General features: G+C 37.4%; 1 protein-coding gene across 4 annotated transcripts in view; it reads left to right on the forward strand.

The window, feature by feature from the left end:
* LOC101352172 (ubiquinol-cytochrome-c reductase complex assembly factor 1) overlaps positions 1-19,984 on the forward strand; it is a 140,507-nt gene that overhangs the window by 41,240 nt on the left and 79,283 nt on the right. For 2 of the 4 annotated variants that reach the window (XM_023725054.1, XM_023725059.1), the window contains exons 3-4: positions 9,323-9,409; positions 11,733-11,840. In XM_023725054.1, coding sequence (XP_023580822.1) covers positions 9,323-9,409; positions 11,733-11,840 — 195 coding nt within the window. Of the gene's footprint in view, positions 1-5,744; positions 5,770-9,322; positions 9,410-11,732; positions 11,841-19,984 lie in introns of all 4 variants that reach the window. The other 2 variants (XM_023725060.1, XM_023725056.1) reach the window with 2 other exon arrangements.

The following is a 19,984-nucleotide window of genomic DNA, read 5'->3' on the forward strand; positions in this document are numbered from 1 at the left end:
AGGAGCAGAGCATGTCATTTGGACCTGAGGTTCCTGCACTGAGATGCTCCCAGACCAAGGAAGGACTGATGGTGGGGACCTTCCTCCAGAGATGACAGAGAGAGAGAGCCTTCCCCTGGAGCCGGCACCCTGAGTTCGGACTGCTAGCCTGCTGGACTGTGAGAGAATAAACTTCTCTTTGTTGAAGCCATCCACTTGTGGTATTTTTGTTATGGCAGCACTAGATAACTAAGACAGTGATTTCCTATTTTCATCATTCCTACTACATTTATTGATTAGAATTCTGCCGTAAGGAAGAGCTGTCATTTCTCCCCGTTTATTTATTTAATCAACTGTTTACATCAATATGAACTCATGGATATTTATTTTCTCCTATGGGTTATAATTAATTATTCTCATTATTTTTTTTTGTTGTTGATCTAATTTTCCCAGCTTTGGCTGTTGGGAATGCCTTGAAGTTTGCTCCTGTGTCTTTTTGACACACTTACATCATTTCTTTTTTTTAAACAACATTTTGTGTCTTAGGTGAAAGTTTACACAGCAAATTAGATTCCCCTTTAACAATTTTGGAGCCCTGGTGGTGCAGCAGTTAAAACCTTGGCTGCTAACCAAAAGATCGACAGTTTGCGTCCACCAGCCGCTCCTTGGAAACCCTGGGACAGTTCTCCTCTCTCCTATAGGGTCTTTATGAGTTGAAATCAACTCATGGGTTTGGTTAATAATTTTTATACAAATTGTTTCGTGCCCCTGGTTACAGTTTTTACAGTATGTCGGCAATCTCATTATTTCCATTCTGTTTGTTCTGTTTCCATTGATCTAGCTTCCCTTCCCCTCCTTGCTGTCTCATCTTCACTTTTGAGTAAATGTTGACCATTGTGTAAGGGAGCACATTACTCATGGGTGATATTGTTTATTTTGTAAGCTAATTTGTTATTTGACTGAAAGGTGACCTGCAGAAATGGATTCAATTTCAAGTTCAAGGGTATCTTAGGGCAATAGTCTTGGAGGTTCCTCTAGTCTCTGTGGGTCTAGTAGGTCTGACTTGTTTTAGGAATTTGAGTTTTGTTCTATATTTTTCTCCCATTCTATCCGGGACCTTCTGTTGTGTCCTTAGTCAGAAAGGTCTGTAGTGGTAGCCGGACATCATCTAGTTCTTCTGGTCTCAGGTTAGAGGAGGCTGTGGTTTATGTGGGTTATTAGTTCTGTGGACTAGTTTCTTCTTTGAGCCTTTGATTTCCATATGAGTAGAGACCCATAGTTGTATCTTAGATGGCTGCTCACAAACTTTTAAAGATCCCAGACACTACTTACCAAACTAGCATGTAGAATGTTATCTTTGTGAACTATATGATGCCATTTGACTAAGTTGTCCCCCAAGACTATCTTCCTGAGCCTTTTAACCCAGTAAACCAATCCTGTGAGTTGTTTGGATATGTCTAGGAAGCCTTCATAGATGTGCTCCCATGTGGTTTGTTATATATGTGGATATATATGCAGCATACACAAACATGTATATACATATGCCTACAGATACACCTATACATGCATGTGCACTTACTCATATATAACTTCCTATATATATGCATCCTTATCTACTTATGTAACCCACACATAATTTTTGGTTGTTTTTACTGTTGTTGCAAAATTGTATGTGTTAAAGCATTTGCCGAAATTGTCCCTTTCCTCTTGTACTTCTTAGTGTTGTTATTTACCTTGGTCAGGTTGTGCTGACTTCTCCCATATTTGGGATTGCCTTTCCTATCACCAGAAGGTATCTGCTATCTAGAAAGTGATTCTCTCTCCCATCCCTGGTAACCATCAGAGAACTTTGCTTTCTGTGTGTGTATCTGTTCTTGACTTTTTATAACAGTGGGACCGTACAATATTTGCCTTTTTGTAATTGGCTTATTTCAGTCAGCACAATGTCCTCCAGATACATCCATGTTATAAGATGTTTTGCATACTCCTCATTATTCTTTATAGTTGCATAGTATTCCACTGCATGTATGTACCACAATTTGTTTACCCATTCATCCGTTGATGGGCACTTAGGTTGTTTCCATCTTTTTGCTGTTGTGAATAATGCTGTAATGAACATAGGTGTGCATATATGTCTATTTGTGTCACTGCTCTTATATCTCTAGGATATATACCTAGGAGTGGGATTGTGGGATCATAAGGTATTTCTGTTTCTAGCTTTTTGAGGAAATGCCATACTGTTTTCCATAGTGGTTGTACCGTTCTGCAATCCCACCAGCAATGTATAAGAGTTCCAGTCCCCCCACAGCCTCGCCATCATTGTTGTTTTCTGTGGTTTTGATCATTGCCATTTTTGCAGGAGTGAGATTGTATCTCATTGTAGTTTTGATTTGCACCTCTCTAATGGCTAATGATTGTGAGCATCTTTTCATGTATTTGTTGGCTGCCTGAATATCCTCTTTGGTGAAGTGCCTGTTCATGTCTTCTGCCCATTTTTTGATTGGATTGTTTGTATTTTTGTTGTTGAGTTGTTGAAGTTTTCTATATATTTTAGAGATTAGATGCTTATCAGATATGCCATTGCCAAAGATTTTTTCCCAGTCTGTAGGTTCTCTTTTTACTCTTTTGGTAAAGTCTTTTGATAAGTATAAGTATTTAATTTTTAGGAGGTCCCAGTTATCTAACATACCTTCTGTCATTTGTGTATTTTTAGTTTTGTTTGATGGGCTATTATGTGCTGAATATTAGTAGGTTCCCTAGTTTTGGCCCTATATTATCTTCCAGGAACTTTATAGTTGCTTTAAAATTTGGGTCTTTCATCCGTTTTCAGTTAGTTTTTGTGCATGGTGTGAGGTATGGATCGTGTTTCATTTTCCTTTATATGGATATCCAGTTTTTCCAGCACTATTTGTTAAAGAGACTGTGTCTTCCCCATTGAATGGACTTTGACCCTTTGTCGAAGATCAGCTGCCTGTAGATGGATGGGTATACTTCTGGGTTCTCAGTTCTAGTCTACTGGTCTGTGTGTCTGTCATTGAACCAGTACCAGGCTATTTTGATTACCATGGCTGTATAGTAAGTTTTGAGATCAGGAAGTGTGAGGCCACCTACTTTGTTCTTCAGTATTGCTTTAGCTATTCAGGTCCTCCTTCCTTTTTATATAAAGTTGGAGATTAGTTTTTCCATTTCATTAAAGAATGTTATTGGATTTGTATCAGGATTATATTACATCTATACATCGATTTTGGTAGTATTGACATTTTCACAGTGTTAAGTCTTTCAATCCATGAGCATGGTATGGTTTCCCATTTATGTAGCTGTCTTTTAGTTTCTTGCAGTAGTGTTTTATAGTTTTCCTTGTATAAGTCTTTCATGTCCCTGGTTAGGTTTATTCCTAGGTATTTTATCCTTTTGGGTCTATTGTAAATGGTATTGTTTTCTTGATTTCCTTTTCAGAGTGCTTGTTGGTGAGAGGAACCCAATTGATTTTTGCCTGTTGATCTTCTATCCCGCCACTTTGCTGAATCTTCCTATTAGTTCCACTAACTTTCCTGTGGAGTCGCTGGGATTTTTTATGTATAAGATCATGCCATCTGCAAATAAGGATAGTTTTACTTCTTCCTTTGCAGTTTGGATACTTTTTATTTCCCTTTCTTGCCTTATTGCTCTAGCTAGGACTTCTAGTACAATATTAAATAAGAGTGGTGATTCCCCCGTTCTCGAAGGGAATGCTGTCAGTCTTTCTCAGTTGAGAATAATGTGGACTGTTGGTTTTGCATGTATGCCCTTAATTATGTTGAGGTATTTCCCTTCTATTCCTATTTTGCTGAGAGGTTTTATCAGGAACCTCCATTTTTTGAGCATTCCTTTATTTCCTGACACTGTGAGATGTTTGAGGCTCATGTATTTTCTTTGCCACAGCCCTAGATTCAGCCATTTCTCCAAAGAGTCTTGGTTTCTTTTATTGGAGAATGGTATATAGAAATCAAGATCTGGATTCTAGATATGCATGAGCCTATGTTTTTGAACTCAGATGTGGGAAGGCAGCTTTTGGTATAGGGGAGAGAACATAGCTTTGAATACATGTTCTACCCCTTAATAAACTTTACTTCTTTGAGCCTTAGTGTCCTCGTTTGTAAAATGGGAAAAAATATAATCTACTTTGCAAGATTGTGACATAATGTAAGTAAAACATCAAGCATATTAGGTGCTGGGCATACAGGAGACCTTCAGTAAGTTGTAACTGCTATTTTCGTTGCTGTTTATATTCATGCTACTTGGAAGTATTGGTAAGTTTCTCTCTTTATTGTATAAAGTGAAACTTTTTTTTTTTTTTTTAATTTGTCCTAAAATTACCTTAAGCAAGTTGCAGCCTCTCCTTAGGTCTTAGTTTCCTCATCTCCGAAATGCAAAGGTTGAATTAGAAGATCTCTGAGATTTCTTCCAGCTCAAGTGTTGTTGTTCGAAGTTACTCCTTAGTTCTTCAGTTGCCTTTTCTCCAAGCTAAACAGCCTCAATTCATTTTCTTTCCACTAGGACCTTTTATTCGTCCCTTTGATCATTCCTGCGGTTCTTTTCTGGACTTTCTCCATTTTATCCTTCTCTTAAAAAAAAATCCACCTAGCTTTTATTGAGTACCAACTCCATGCCCAGAATGGTGTGAGGCATTGGGACAGAAAATAAAAGAAGCATGAGATGGGTTGTGCCCTGGTGGAGCTTATAGTTTTGCTGAAAGAACGAGACACACCAAAACAAAACAAAAAAACCAGACCTATTGCCATCGAGTCGATTCCAACTCATAGTGACCCTACAGGACAGAGTAGAACTGCCCCATGAGGTTTCCAAGGCTGTAATCATCCGGGAAGCAGACTGCCACATCTTTCTCCCATGGAGTGGCTGGTGGGTTTGAACTGCTAGCCTTTCGGTTAGGAGCCGGGCATTTAACACCACTGCGCCACCAGAAGCCCTGGTATTCAAGAAATGCTTGAACATCACCCATGATATTCAAGAATTGCTTGAATTCCTCCCTCACTCCCTCGCTTCCTCCTCTCTCCCTTTCTTCTTTCCTTCTAGATTGGGTGTGTCCTCACTTTCGGAACCTTTTTGGAAGCAAAGTATACGGGTGAAATCTTAGCTAAATCTAGTACTGCTCCTAGATTAATAATAGTTTAAAAAAAAAAACCCACCATATTCCTTTTAACAAGGGAGTGTCTGCAAAAGAGTTTATAAGTGGAGTTGTTAGGAACAGTTCTTTACATTTATATTATGCATTGTGGTTTGCACATCTCTTTTACATACATTATTTTGCTAGGTTCTCAAAACACATTTATGAGATAGGTGGAGTTAGAGTTTCAGTCCAGGTCTTCTGACTCAGTATTTTTCTCTTTTACTATACCTAGCTTCCTCACCTCTGCTTTCTCACTCTCTACCTTCTCTGTCCTGCCCACTTCTTAAGGCTTCTCAGTGAAGTCTTTCTTGATGACTCTAGGTCATTCAATTCCATCTCCAAACTTCTGTTGTATATACTACCTATTTCATAACTTTAAGCATTTTTGTACATTTTATTGAAATATAATAAAAATACAGAAAAAGGCACAAATCATAGGTGTACAACTCAGTGAGTTATCACAGAGTGAACATAACCAGCACCCAGATCAAGAAACAGAATATCACCAGAACCCCAGAAGCCTCAATATTAAGCTACAATGCATAATATAAATGTAAAGAACTGTTCCTAACAACTCCACTTATAAACTCTTTTGCAGATACTCCTTTATTAAAAGGAAAATGGTGAGTTTTTTTTTAACTACTATTAATCTAGCAGCAGTACGAGATTTAGCTTAGATTTCACCCTTATATTTTGCTTCCAAAAAGGTTCTGAAAGTGAAGACACACCCGATCTAGAAGGAAAAAAGAAAGGGAGAGAGGGAGAAGGGAGAAAGCCTCCTTGATCCCCTTCTAGTCAGTACCTGTGTCATGGTTTGAATTATGTCCCCCCAGAAATGTATCAGTTTGGCTGGGCCATGATTCCCAGAACTGTGTGGTTGGCCTCCATTTTGTGATTGTAATTTTATGCTAAAGAGGATTAGGGTGGGATTGTAACACCACCCTTAACCCAGGTCACATCCCTGATCCCATGTAAAGGGAGTTTCCCTGGGTTGTGGCCTGTACCACCTTTTATCTCTCAAGAGATAAAAGGAAAAAGAAGCAAGCAGAGAGTTGGGGGACCTTATATCACCAAGAAAGCAGTGCCAGGAGCAGAGCGTGCCCTTTGGACCCGGGGTCCCTGCGTGGAGAAGCTCCTAGTCCAGGGGAACATTGATGAGAAGGCCAACAGAGAGAAAGCCTTCCCCTGGAGCTGACACCCTGAATTTGGACTTTTAGCCTACTTTGAAGAAATAAATTTCTCTTTGTTAAAGCCATCCACTTGTGGTATTTCTGTTAGAGCAGCACTAGATGACCAAGACAACCTGCAACGAAGGGTAACCATAGTCTTCATTTTGAACACCATAGATTGGTATTGCCTTTTAAACCTGTAGTGTGTATTCTCCGGTATTTGTCTGCTTTCTTTCAGCTTTGTTTCTGAGATTCATCCATGTTGCTCTGTGTGTTGTTGTCGGTTCCAGCTCATAGCATGTCATAATAGTTTATTCATTCCCACTGTTGTATAGTATTTCATTATATAAATATATCACAATTCATTTATCCATTCTTCTGTTGATGGATATTTGGATCGTTTCCATTTTGCAGTTTTTATGAATAATGCTGCTGTGAACATTCTTGTACATGTTTTTCTGTGAACATATGTAAATATTTCTGTTGGGGTGTATACTTAGAAATGGAATTGCTGAGTCATAGGATATGTATACGTTCAGCTTCAGTATACTGCAAAATAGTTTTTCAAAGTGATTTTACTGTTTTACACTCCCAACAGCAGTGTATGAGAGTTCTAGTTGCTGTACATCCTTGCCAACACTTGATATTATTGTTTGTTTCTTTTTGGTGGGTAACCTTTAAGCATTTTAAAATATGATATGAGGTTCTGTTTCTTGTGTAGCGAGTCTTCTTTCTTTTCTCCACAAGAACGAACTCCTTGAGGATAGGGATTCTGTTTGTATCCTGAAAGCTGGCACAAGGACTGATATAGTGGGCATTTAATAGAAGTTGAATGAATGAAGGATGCATGCATAGCATATGTGTGGACAAGGGTAGAAGAAAAAAATAAAAATTGTACAGATGATAGAATTTGTTCATTCAACAAATATTCGAGTGTTTCCTATGTGCAGAGCACTGTACTTGATTATGCTAATAAACCTAGTTTCTACCCTCATGGATCTTTTTGGTAGTGGTGATAGAAAGTAAGCAAGTACATAAATAAATATACAGTTATGCATTGTAATAAAAACTCTGAAGGAAACAAATAGGCTAGAGCTATGATAGAGAATAATGGGATGGTAAGAACCTATTTTAGATGAGGTGGTCAGAGAAGACCTCCTTTAAAAAGTGACATTTGAGTATTCTGGAGTATTTTTTTTTTCTTTTTTACAAAAAGTTATTTATTGGTATCTTTTCAATTTAAATAAAGGAAAAATTGATGTGTTTAAGGGTGCAGGGAATCATTTTTGGGGGCATGGGCAAGCATGTGTAGTACAAAAGAGTAAATTTATGTATTTATAGATATTGTATAGGTGTGGGGAAACCAGATGTTGCCTTTGGTACTAGATGATGATCCATGGGTAGTTCAATATGGTCAACTCATGAATAATGGTAGGACAGAAATACAGCAGGTGATGAGATAGCCACAGAAGGAATCTATTGGTTATTTTTGGAGGTATAAAACATAACAAAACAAACAAACCCATTGCCATTGAGTCGATTCTCTTGGTGCTATGGGAGAAGAGAAATCATGTAACTAGTAGAAGAGACTGAATCCAAACCACAGCTAGTTGAAACAGTTTAAGTGTTTTGTGTTCTAGATGGACCATTACATTGATGTATATGATGTAATGAGAGGTGTTTTGTGTTTAGTCTGTGTTTTACAAAGCCTGCTTGATACTTATGAATTAAAGCATAGGCGTCCTTGGGACGGACCAGAAAAATCCTGACTAATCTTTTAATGTCCTTGTTTGGAAAGACAAGTAATAGTAACTCTCTACAATTAGAAATTCTATTTTTACTTCACTGGGATTAAAGAAAATAATCATTTTCATTCCATGTGTCCCATGTCTTCTCAGAATATGCCACAATTGAAGGGATAACCCTCCTTGTCCCGTTCCCACCCCCTTTTTATTGTAAAGGTAATATAACATTACTGAGAGTTTGGAAACTAGGTTCTTAGATTCATCCAGAATCCTACTTATTTAACTACTCTTTTTATTTCTGTGTGTTCTTTGCTAGACTTGCCCATATGCAATCATGATTTTTCCTATAATTGTATATGTACTGAGAAAGCCTTTTTTTCATGTTGCTCAAAATAATCTCAGTGGCTACCTGACTTTCGTTGAGTGACTACCTTAATTTAATAAACTATTTCTTTACTGGACTTCTTTTTTTTCCCCTAGGTTTCACTCTTGTGAATAATGCTACAATGAGGGTTTCTTGCATATAGCTTTTTTCCTTTGGAATTTATTTCCAAAACTACGTTTATTGTTCTTGGTTATAATAATACCAACCTAATTCTTGGTGAGAATTAAATAAGGGAATATATAATATACACTTAGCACAGTACCTGGAACATAATTATTGTAGACAATGGCTGTCGTATTGCCAAATTGCTTACAGATGCAATGTGAACATAAAAGGAAGGCAAATTCACATCTCAGCAACAATGATGTTTATGATGATGATGATGGAAGTTTTTACTGTTTATTGAGTATCTACTTAGTGAAAGGTACTTTGCATACATTATCTCCTTTAATTCTCACTACAACTGAGGTTCAGTAATTTGCCCATGTCACCTAGCTTTTAAGTGGTAGAAACAGGTTTTAAACTCAAAATTGACTGATAAAAGTCTCTGCTCTTTTCCATATATGCCAATATTTAAATGAGTATCACACTTCTAGTTCCTAGATTTGACTCAGATTTAGTTCCAGGTTTCTAGGGCTGAATCCTTTTATTTATTCAAGTGTTCCGCAGATATTTACTGAGCACCTACTCTGTACTGACACCATTCTACGTACTGATCTTGGCTACTCTTTATAATCAGATCACCAGGAACTGGGCTAATAAACAAGGTTGGAAAAATCCTGTAGTCTTTAATTTGAAGAAGCTTTGCTGAGATTAACCCTGTAAGTGAATGCTCAGTGTTGCTAACATCTGTTCTTTTACCTCCCTGTGGCTGCAGATAAGCCAGTCCCTAGCATGTGGTGGATCAGAACAGATTCCTGGAGTAGACATACAGATGAGTAGAAAGTATCACACCACAAACAAGGTGAGAATTATTAGTGCTCTTTATGTTTATAGAGTGCCTTCACACAAGTGTTCTTATTTGAATCTCAGCAAAAGTGTCACCTGGATGAGGCAAGGAATTATTACACCTATTTTGAGAATACAGAAGTGAGGTGCAGGGAGGTGAAATGACTTGCCAAGGTCACAGGATGGTGACAGACCAACTGAATATTTGAACCTAAGACTTCTGAGTCCATGTACTGTGTTTCTTCCATTGTACTGTCTTGCCTGAAAACTCTGTAGAGGAAAAGGTCTTTACAAATTACATGTTAAAGTTATATTTAACTTTTGGAGAATTTCTTATGAGTTAGATATCCTGGCTTAGTATTAGAACAGATTTTCCTTGGAGTTTATTTGCAAACTGCAAAATTCCTATCTTCTATAGTCATTAATAAAATTTTTTATGTTAAAGAATACAAGAGTTTAAAAACATTAAAGAATGCAAAAGTTTAAAACAATACAAGAGTTTAAAAATATTTTCTTTCTTGTTATATCAATAAACATAGACCATTCCTCTTCTCAGAACTGTTCTTTGGGATATGGGGTCAAGATTTTCTTTTAAGAGTACTTTCCATACAATTTTATTTATAGTGATATGCATAATGTATAGATCCCTGGTGGCGCAGTGGCTACGAGCTTGGCTACTGTAACCAAAAGGTCGGCAGTTCAAATCTACCAGCCGCTCCTTGGAAACACTATGGGGTAGTTCTACTCTGTCCTATAGGGTCACTATGAGTCGGAATCAACTCAGTGGCAATGGGTTTGGGTATTACATACTATATATACATATAGTAATATACATATACATTTTTATAGTGATAAACATACATGAATGTTTATGGTTGATTATGGTTTTGGATGACTTTTTAAAAATGATTTTATTTTTGTTGTTGTTGAGAATATACAGAGCAGAACATACACCAATTCAACCATTTCTGCATGTACAATTCAGTGACATTGATTGCATTCCTCCCCATTAACATAAATTCACTGCCCCCTAAGATTCCTGTCTAATCTTCTGAGTTGGTGTTGTCAGTTTGATCCCATATAGGTAGATCTTAAAAGAGCATAATCTCAAGGCAGACATTCGTTACTATATAAGCTAAACTATATTTGGTTTTAAGAAGACCTCAGGGGATATTTTTGGTTTAAGGTTTAAAAAATATCTCAGTGCAATAATTTCAGGGGTTCATAGCTGCTGAAGCTGCTTAGGTACAACCAAACACCTCATGGGATTTGGTTCCTCAGTTTGGAGGTTTTGGGTCACGATTTCATGGATTATCCCAGTTAATTGGCCTAATATTGTGTTTAGTGCATCTATTGTACCTTCTAGTTTGTTGCTTAGTGCCTGGGGTCTTAAAAGCTTGCAAGTGGCCATCCAAGGTATAACAGTTGGTCTCTATTTGTCTGGAGCAACGGTGGAAGGAGAGTCAGGAATAGGAGGAGGATACGGAATGTGTGGCTAATTGCCTTCATGAACAACTGCCTCCTTTGCCATGCAACCAGAAGAACTAGATGGTGCTCAGCTACCATTACTGAATAGGAGGAGGATATGGAATGTGTGGCTAATTGCCTCCATGAGTAACTGCCTCCTTTGCCATGAGACCAGAAGAATTAGATGGTGCCCAACTACCATTACTGAACATTTTGATCAAAGATTCTGTAGAAGAGTCCACAACAAAAGGGGCAAAATGCAGAACAGAATTTCAGATTCTCATGGAATCCAGATTTCTGAGCAACTTTTGACTGCTTTCACACAGTATTTTTCTTTCGCTTTCTTGTTGTGTCAATAAACGTAGACCATTCCTCTTCTCACAGTTGTTCTTTGGGATATGAGGTCAAGATTGTCTTTTAAGAGTACTTCTTTCCATAGAATTTTTTTTTGGTACTGATATACATACAGTATTTTGTCAATTTCTACATGTACACTTCAGTGATGTTCATGTTACATTACATTACATTCTTCACGTTGTGCAACCATTCTTGCTGTTTGTTTCCAAATTATCCCACCATCATCATCTGTAGATTTTTATTCTGATACCCAAAATGTTTATCATTTCCTGAGCATGGGTTCATAGGTATATGGTCAATGAGGTGGTATATCTTGCTCTGAAATTTGGAGGACATCTATTAGAATTCCAAGTGTGTTTGCACTGAGTGATAAGATGCTTTTAAAAAATGAAAATTAAAAATTCTAAGTGGAGAAAAAAAAATAAAAATGCCCTGAGACCTAATGAGGAATGAAAGCATTGTTTTAAAAAAAAATTTTCTGCAACTAATTCTGGTCTCCTTGTCTGGTTTAATAGCTTCTTACTGTGAAGGATTCCCCACAGCCTGTCGAGGAGAAGGTTGGTGCCCTCACAAAGATCATCGAAGCCATGGGATTCACTGGACCTTTGAAATACAGTAAATGGGTAAAGTTCTTCGTATTTTTCCTTTTGGGCTTTGTGCTCTCTGCTCTTCATAGAAGATTTTTTAAAGCTTTTGCTTTTCTTTTGTGAGATTCATACGTCATTTTGAGAGCCTCAAAATGTGTATCCTGCCCTCTCCACCACCTCCAAGTCAGATCTTTATGACATGTAGGCTGAAATACCCCCTCTATTCCTTTAACCTGACTCTTTGGAAGTATATCAGTAGCAGGCATGGCAGTAAGACTTGGTTTTCTTGGCCCCTGCCACATGGCATGCCATGCACATGAGTTCTAAGGAGTCAGATAGGCAGCATTCCTTTTTTTTTTTCCCCCTAAATTTTATTTATTTTGTTATTGTTGTTGAGAATATACACAGCAAAACGTACACCAATTCAGCAGTTTCTACACGTACAATTCAGTGACATTGATAATATTCTTCGAGTTGTGCAGCCATTCTCACTCTCCTTTTCTGAGTTGTTCCTCCTCCATTACCACAAACTCACTGCCCCCTAAGGTTGCTATCTAATCTTTGGAGTTGCTGTTGTCAGTTTGAATCCATACAGATAGTTCTTAAAAGAGCACAATGCTCAAGGCAGACCTTTTTTTTACTAGTTAAACTGTTATTTGATTTTAAGAAGACTTCAGGGGATATTTTTGGTTTCAGGTTTAAAGATTATTTCAGGTCAGTAGTTTTAGGAGTTCATCTAACCTCCATGGCTCTAGAAAGTTTAGAGTCTGTGAGAATTTGAAATTCTGTTCTGCATTTTCCCCCTTTTGATCAAGATTCTTCTGTGGAATATTTGATCGAAATGTTCAGTAATGGTAGCTGGGTACCATTCAGTTTTTCTGGTCTCATGGCAAAGGAGGCAGTTGTTCATGGAGGCAAATAGCCACACATTCCATATCCTCCTCCTATTCCTGACTCTCCTTCCTCTGTTGCTCCAGGTGAATAGAGACCAGTTGTTGTGCCTTGGATGGCCACTTGCAAGTTTTTAAGACCCCAGGCACTAAGCAACAAACTAGGAGGTAGAATAGAAGCACTAAACACGATACTAGGCCAGTTAACTGGGATGTCCCATGAAACCATGACCCTAAACCTCCAAACCAAGGAACTAAATCCCATGAGGTGTTTGGCTGTGCATAAGCAGCTTCAGCAGCTACTTTTTTTTTTTTTTTTTTTTGCCATTGTGAATATATCTGTCACACAACTTTTTTTTTTTTTTTTGTCATTGTAAATGTATCTCTCACACAACTTTTGCCACTTCAACTTCTTACAGGTTAGGGTTAGGGTTAGGGTTAGGGTTAGGGTTACTGACAGCAATCACAATAATCAGCTGCACAACCCTGCTCTTAATCAGTGTGCTTTTTCCATCACCATTAACCCCCAATTTTTCCCTCCCTCACACCCCTGGTAACCGCTAATAAACTTTGGTCTCTATACATTTGCCTTTTCTTGTCCTTTTATGTAAGTGAGATCATACAATATTTGCCCATTTGTGATTGGCTTATTTCACTCAACATACTGTCTTCAAGCTCCATCCATACTGCAGCATGTGTCAAGACTTCATTTCTCCTATTCCCTGAGTAGTAGTCTATTGTATGTATGTGCCACATTTTGTTTATCTGTTCGTCTGTTGATGAGCATTTAAGTTGTTTCTGCCTTTTGGCTATTGTGAATAGTGCTGCAGTGAACATTGGTGTACAGGTCTGTTTTTGAGTCTCTACTTTTAAATCTTTTGAGTATATACCTAGGAGTGGAATTGCTGGGTCATACAGTAGTTCTGTTTTTAGTTTTTTGAGGAACCGCCACACTTTTCCACAATGGTTGTACCATTTTACATTCCCACTCACAGTGGATAAAGGTTCCAATTTCCCCACATCCTCGCCAACATTTGTTATTTTCTGTTTTTTTTTTTTTTTAACCTTAGCCATCCTAGTGGAGTGACATGGCATTTCATTGTGGTTTTGGTTTGCATCTCTCTGATGGCTAATGACTCTGAGCATCTTTGGGCAGCATTATTAAGAACATATTATTCTCTGATGAATCCATATTCATAAGTGATTATCACTAGGTGATTGTAGTGGCTTTCTTTAAAATTTTACTAGTAGGCATCTTTTTATTAACTAATTACCGTGTGATTTATTGTGATTATTATTATGTAGGAATATTTGCTAACTGTATCAGTCCCAGTCAACTCTGGGCCTAGCATATTACCTGTTACATACCAGTACCAGTTTCTGTTGAGTTGATTGGAACTCATGCAACCCTTTGTGTGTCAGAGTAAAACTGTGGTCCATAGGGTTTTCAGTGGCTGATTTTTCAGAAGTAGATCACCAGGCCTTTCTTCTGAAGTGCCTCTGGGTGGACTTGTATCTCCAACCTTTCGGTTAGCAGCCAAGTGAGTTAATCATTTATACCACCTAGGGACTCTACCTGTTACAGTTGCTATAAATGAGTGAATGTCCCTTCTGTATCAGGTACACACGATACACACTGCCCCTGGGCTTTCTATAATAACACACTAATCAATTATAGTAGTAAAACCTTAGTAGTTTAGTTGTTCTCAGCCCAGTTACGTCCCAGTACTACAATTTCTCTCTACCATTATGCTAGAAATGCCTTTTCATGCCTTTCAGGGTTGATAAAAAGTTGGATAAGCCTTACCAGTAACAAGTTATATATTAATCAAAGTATTACAGAACACTTTTCTAGAAACCGTCATAGCTTTGCTCAAAATGACTAAAAAATGCCAGTTATACCATTTTAACAAGTTGGATTAAAATTAGAATTTCAATTTTATTATAGATTTTTATTTTTGTTTTCTTATTATAGTGTGTTTCTCTTCCTAACAATTTACACTGCGGCAGATATTGACTTTTCTTTATAATCTCCCTTTTGCATGGATTCTGAAAACTAAACACAAGCATTGAAAAATGTAGAAGATAATGCAAATACTAGGTAATAATGATGTCCTTGGGACCCTAAGGTTATGAAATGCCTTCTTAATCATCAAAGAAATATTATGTTCATTAAAGTTACCTTTTTAAATCTTAGTTCTTTGACAGTTGAAAATTGTTGGTATATTTGGTAATGCTATTAATGAGAATTATTCCCCTTATTTTAAAAAAAAAAGGGTTATAATTATGACATTTGGATTTAAAAGCTTAAAATATGTGTTTGGTTTGAAAATTAGAAATTAAGTAAAGGAAAAAGGAAATGAAAGCAGAAAGAAAAGTTAGAGGAGAGATCTAAACACAAATGAGAAAAATTTACTATTCATTTCTTGGTAGTTGGGTTCCACTTGGTTGCTACCATATACTTTGTCTAGTCTGTTTTCTTGTGATTCCAGAGAGAAAGTTGGATACCATTTGGAGGATTACTAAATCATCAGGAAAATCTCTTCACTGTTTAGCTTAAGTTAGCCTCTGATTTTCTTGGTTCCTTTGTGACCTCAATTAAGTCTTTAATATTTGCATTTTTAAAATCTTTTGCGATGTGGCAGGGTCTACCCTCATTTTAATTTGTGACATCAAAGTATGACATTCTAGTATAATTTAGGTGGGAAAATGTAGTTATAACTTTTCATTTTGAAACAGGCCCAGAGCCCTTTTCAACAATGTTGACTCAGAAATCTATGACTAAACACCCATACTGGGTTGCAGTGGCAAAATTCTTAGAGCTTTTTGTTTTCACATGTATTTGATTAGAAAATAAAGTGCCTGCTTGTCTGTCCACATCAGCAGTTATCAACCATCTTTTTTGTAACATTTCTATGTGTAGCTCCCATTTTTCTTTTGAATGTTATTTAGGATTTTAAACATACTTTTTTTTTTAACCTATTTATTCTGAAATAACCATTCTTTCTCATTATCTTATGTAGCAATGTCAAGTACGATAAGGACGACATTTACCAGATTCAGCCACATGTCATAGAGTAGGCAGTTTCCATATTTGCATTAAGCCAAAAAATTATTCCTATTCTGAAGGACACTGATAATCTGGAATGCACTCGGAAGTGGACAGTGAGCCTTGTGAAAGCTTCAGAAACCATGTTGAATGAAGAATGGTTGAAGTAAATGAGGATGCTTTGCCTGGAAAAGAGAAGTTAGAATGCTTCTTCTCAGTTAATTGAGGGACAAATGTTAAAAAAAAAAAAGTGAAGAGACAATCTAAGGTACTCCAGTGGGCAGAATAAGGCTTAATGAATGTTACACAAAGCAGATTTAAGTTCAATAACAAAAATCTAATAACAAACAAGAATTATCCGCCAGCGGGACAGGTAGCCTCACAAGGTCATTGCCCTCGTTTGAACAGGGGTCTAGGTGATTGACTGTGAATCAAGAATGTTGTGGAAGGAATTCCAGTACAGAATAGAACATTTGAATGACTTCAAAGCCCCTTCCAACTCTCACACAGCTCTTAGAGCAAGCCTTTTACTTGGTTTTCATTTCGTAGGATGGTATAGGATACATCAGTGGGAGAGCTGATTTTCATGTCCTAAAGCTGTCCAGGGTGCTTCTGTCTTAGTCAGGTAGAGTGATGAAGTCTTCCAAGGTTAGAATGAAATAAACACGAAGTCGTCTAAGGACCAGAACAGTTTGTATTGACTGTGTGGAAATTTAGTCCACCTTCCTCCTTAACTTATTTTAACTCATGATTCTTCATGAGATTCTTTCTTCATGTTGTTATTTCCAGGCCCTGTGTGATGGTCTTAAGGGACTTGCTTTAGAGATTTGTCCAGGAAAATGGCTCACCCAAGTACAAAGACTTGGCTTTGCTGCAGGAAAAGTGAGGAACTATAAAATGCTCCTGATTGCCACAGTGTAAGCTCTGTATTAATATACTGGCCAGTCTGGTGAGGTCTTCGTTATTTGTAATGAATGCTTCCTTTAGGAAATGGAATGAGGGGAAGCCTCCTTCCCAAGGGCCAAAGGGAAAGACTTGGGGCTTGGAGGCAAGTCTGCCTTTCTTTAGGCAGAACCTACAGGACTTTATATATAAGAATATGAAGGAAACTGTAGGGTTAAAAAAAATCAAGAAATAGGCAGGTAGTAATTTTAGTTAAAATTATAAATTTGTCTGTCATTGAACTAGGACATAAGGTCCATGAAGGCAGGCAGTTTTTTGTTCATTTGTTTTGTTCACTACTTTATCCTCAGCATCTAGATCAGTGCCAGGTACAAGACTAGGTACTCAATAAATTGTCAGATGAAGTGAAGAGCTAACAGATGTCCTAAACTGGCTGTTGCAAGGATAAGAATAGACCTGTCAAGCCCAAAGTATTAGGATAATGATATCGTTAGGCTACCATTAATTTGATGATACTACAGACCATTGCTTCCCAAAATGTGTTCTTTAGTCAAATACCTCCAGGAACTGCAGGTGTAAACAAAGTTAAACAGGCTTATTTACTGCAGGACTTCAATAACTTCCAGAGCAGTAACTTCTAGAAGCCCCAGTAGGGGATATTTATAAGGGGCATTTCCAAAACTTATTTGACCCTTATTTTTATTGAGAGCCAGTTGCAGGACTAATGTTTCTCAGAATACTATTTTGCAAATACTGAAATACACAAACAGCTACCATCCTCTGGGCCACTGAATTTCTTCTAATGTCACCATGGGATTATTTACTACTATGAAGAATGTAGTTAGGTATAACTTTTTTGTAGATGCCCTTTATCATATTGAGAAAGTTCCCCTTCTAGTCCTAGTTTCCTGAATGTTTTTATCATGAAAGGGTGTTAAATTTGTCAAATACTTTTTCTGCATCTATTGAGAAGATACAACTTTTCTTTTTTAGTCTGCTGATAACGGTGATTTACACTGATTGATTTGCGAATGTTAAATCAGTTTTGCATTCCTGGGATAATCCCACTTAATCATGATATCTGTTATCCTTTTTAAATATTTATGCATTTGATTTGCTAAATATTTTGTTAAGGATTTTTGCATCTATGTTCATGAAGGATATGGGTTTATAGTTTTCTTGTAATGACTTTGGTTTGGGTATTAGGGTAATGGTGGCCTCATGGAGTGAGCTGGGAAATATTCTTTCTTCTTCTGTTTTCTGGAGGAGTTTGTATAGATTTGATATCATTTTTTCCTTAGATGTTTGGTAGAATTCTCTAGGGAAATCAGCTGGACCTAGAGTTTTCTTTGTGGGAAAGTTTATTTTTTATTTTGTTCCATACAAAAATTTATGCATAAATTCTTATGTGACTCTAATTGTTCTTCCCATATTGTGACAGCACACTCCTCCTTTCCACCCCTGATTCCCCATGTCCATTCAACCAGCTCCTAACCCTCTCTGCTTCCCATCTCACCTCCGGACAGAAGCTGCCCGTTTAGTGCCTTGTATCTGCTCAAGCTAAGAGGCACACTCCTCACAAGTATCACTTTATGTCCCACAGTCCAGTCCAATCTCTGTCTGAAGAGTTGGCCTTGGAAATTGTTTTAGTTCTGGGCTGATAGAGAATCCAGGGGCCAGGCTTTCTGGGGTTCTTTCAGTCTCAGTCAGACCATTAAGTCTGGTCTTCTTACTAGAATTTGAGTTCTGCACCCCACCTTCTCCTGCTCCATCCGGGACTCTTTGTTGTATTCCCTGTCAGAGCGGTCATTGGTGGTAACCGGGCACCATCTAGTTCTTCTGGTCTCAGGCTGATGAAGTCTCTGGTTTATGTGGCCCTTTCTGTCTTTTGGGCTAATACTTTCCTTGTGTCTTTGGTATTCTTCATTCTCCTTTACTCCAGGTGGTTGGACCAATTGATGCATCTTAGATGGCTGCTTGCAAGATTTTAAGACCCCAGATGCCACTTACCAAACTAGGATGCAGAATTTTTTCTTAATAAGCCTTGTTAGGCCAGTTGACCTAGATGTCCCCTGAAAGCATGGTCCCCACACCCTTACCCCTGCAACTCTGTCCCTCAAAGTGTTTGAGTGTATTCAGGAAACTTCTTAGCTTTGGTTTAGTCCAGTTGTGCTGACTTCCCCTGTAGTGTGTGCTGTCCTTCTGTTCACCTAAGATAATTCTTATCTACTATCTAGTTAGTAAATAACCCTCACCCTCTCTCCCCACCCTCATAACCATCAAAGAATGTTTTCTTGTGTGTTTAAACCTTTCCTTGAGTTCTTATAATAGGGTCTTACACAATATTTGTCCATGACTGACTAAATTCACTCAGCATAATAATCTCCAGCTTCCTCCATGTTATAAGATGTTTCACGGCTTCATCGTTGTTCTTTATCATTGCGTAGTATTCCATTGTGTGAATATACCATTAATTTGTTTATCCATTCATCCATTGATGGGCACCTAGGTTGTTTCCATCTTTTTGCTATTGTGAACAGTGTTGCAGTGAACATGGGTGTGCATATATCTATTCATGTGACGGCTCTTATTTCTATAGGATATATTCCAAGGAGCAGGATAGCTGGATTGTATGGTACTTCTATTTCTAGCATTTTAAGGAAGCCCCAAATTGATTTCCAAAGTGGTTGTACAAATTTTACATTCTTTCTGGAAAGGTTTTTAACTACAAATCTAATTTCTTTGATACAGGACTATTTATGTTATTTATTTATTCTTGTGAGCTTTGATAATTTGTGTCTTTCAAGAAATTTGTCCATTTTATCTAAGTAATAAAATACATTGGCCTAAAGTTGTTCATAATATTTCTTTCTTTTTCTTTTTTTTAATTGTACTTTAGATGAAGGTTTACAGAACAGTTTCTCATTAAACAGTCAGTACACATATTGTTTTATGACACTGGTTAACAACCCCATGACATGTCAACACTCTCCCTTCTTGACCTTGGAGGACCTTTTTTTTTGTTGAAAATATACATAGCCAAAGTTACACCATTTCAAAAGTTTCTACATGTACAATTCAGCAACATCAATTACATTCTTCCACTTATGCTGCTATTCTCACTATCCTTTTCCATCATCATTATCTTCAACTCAGCTGCCCCCTAGGCTTCCCATCAAACCTTTTGAGTTGCTGTTGTCTATTTGATTTCACATAGATAATTCTTTTTTTTTTTTTTTTGTACCTTAGATGAAGGTTTGCAGAACAAATAGTTTCTGATTAAACAGTTAGTACATATATTGCCCTATGACAATGATTAACAACCCCACAACATGTCA

Source organism: Trichechus manatus, unplaced genomic scaffold (assembly GCF_000243295.1).
Source record: "Trichechus manatus latirostris isolate Lorelei unplaced genomic scaffold, TriManLat1.0 scaffold00008, whole genome shotgun sequence".
Classification (NCBI taxonomy): Eukaryota; Metazoa; Chordata; class Mammalia; order Sirenia; family Trichechidae; genus Trichechus; species Trichechus manatus.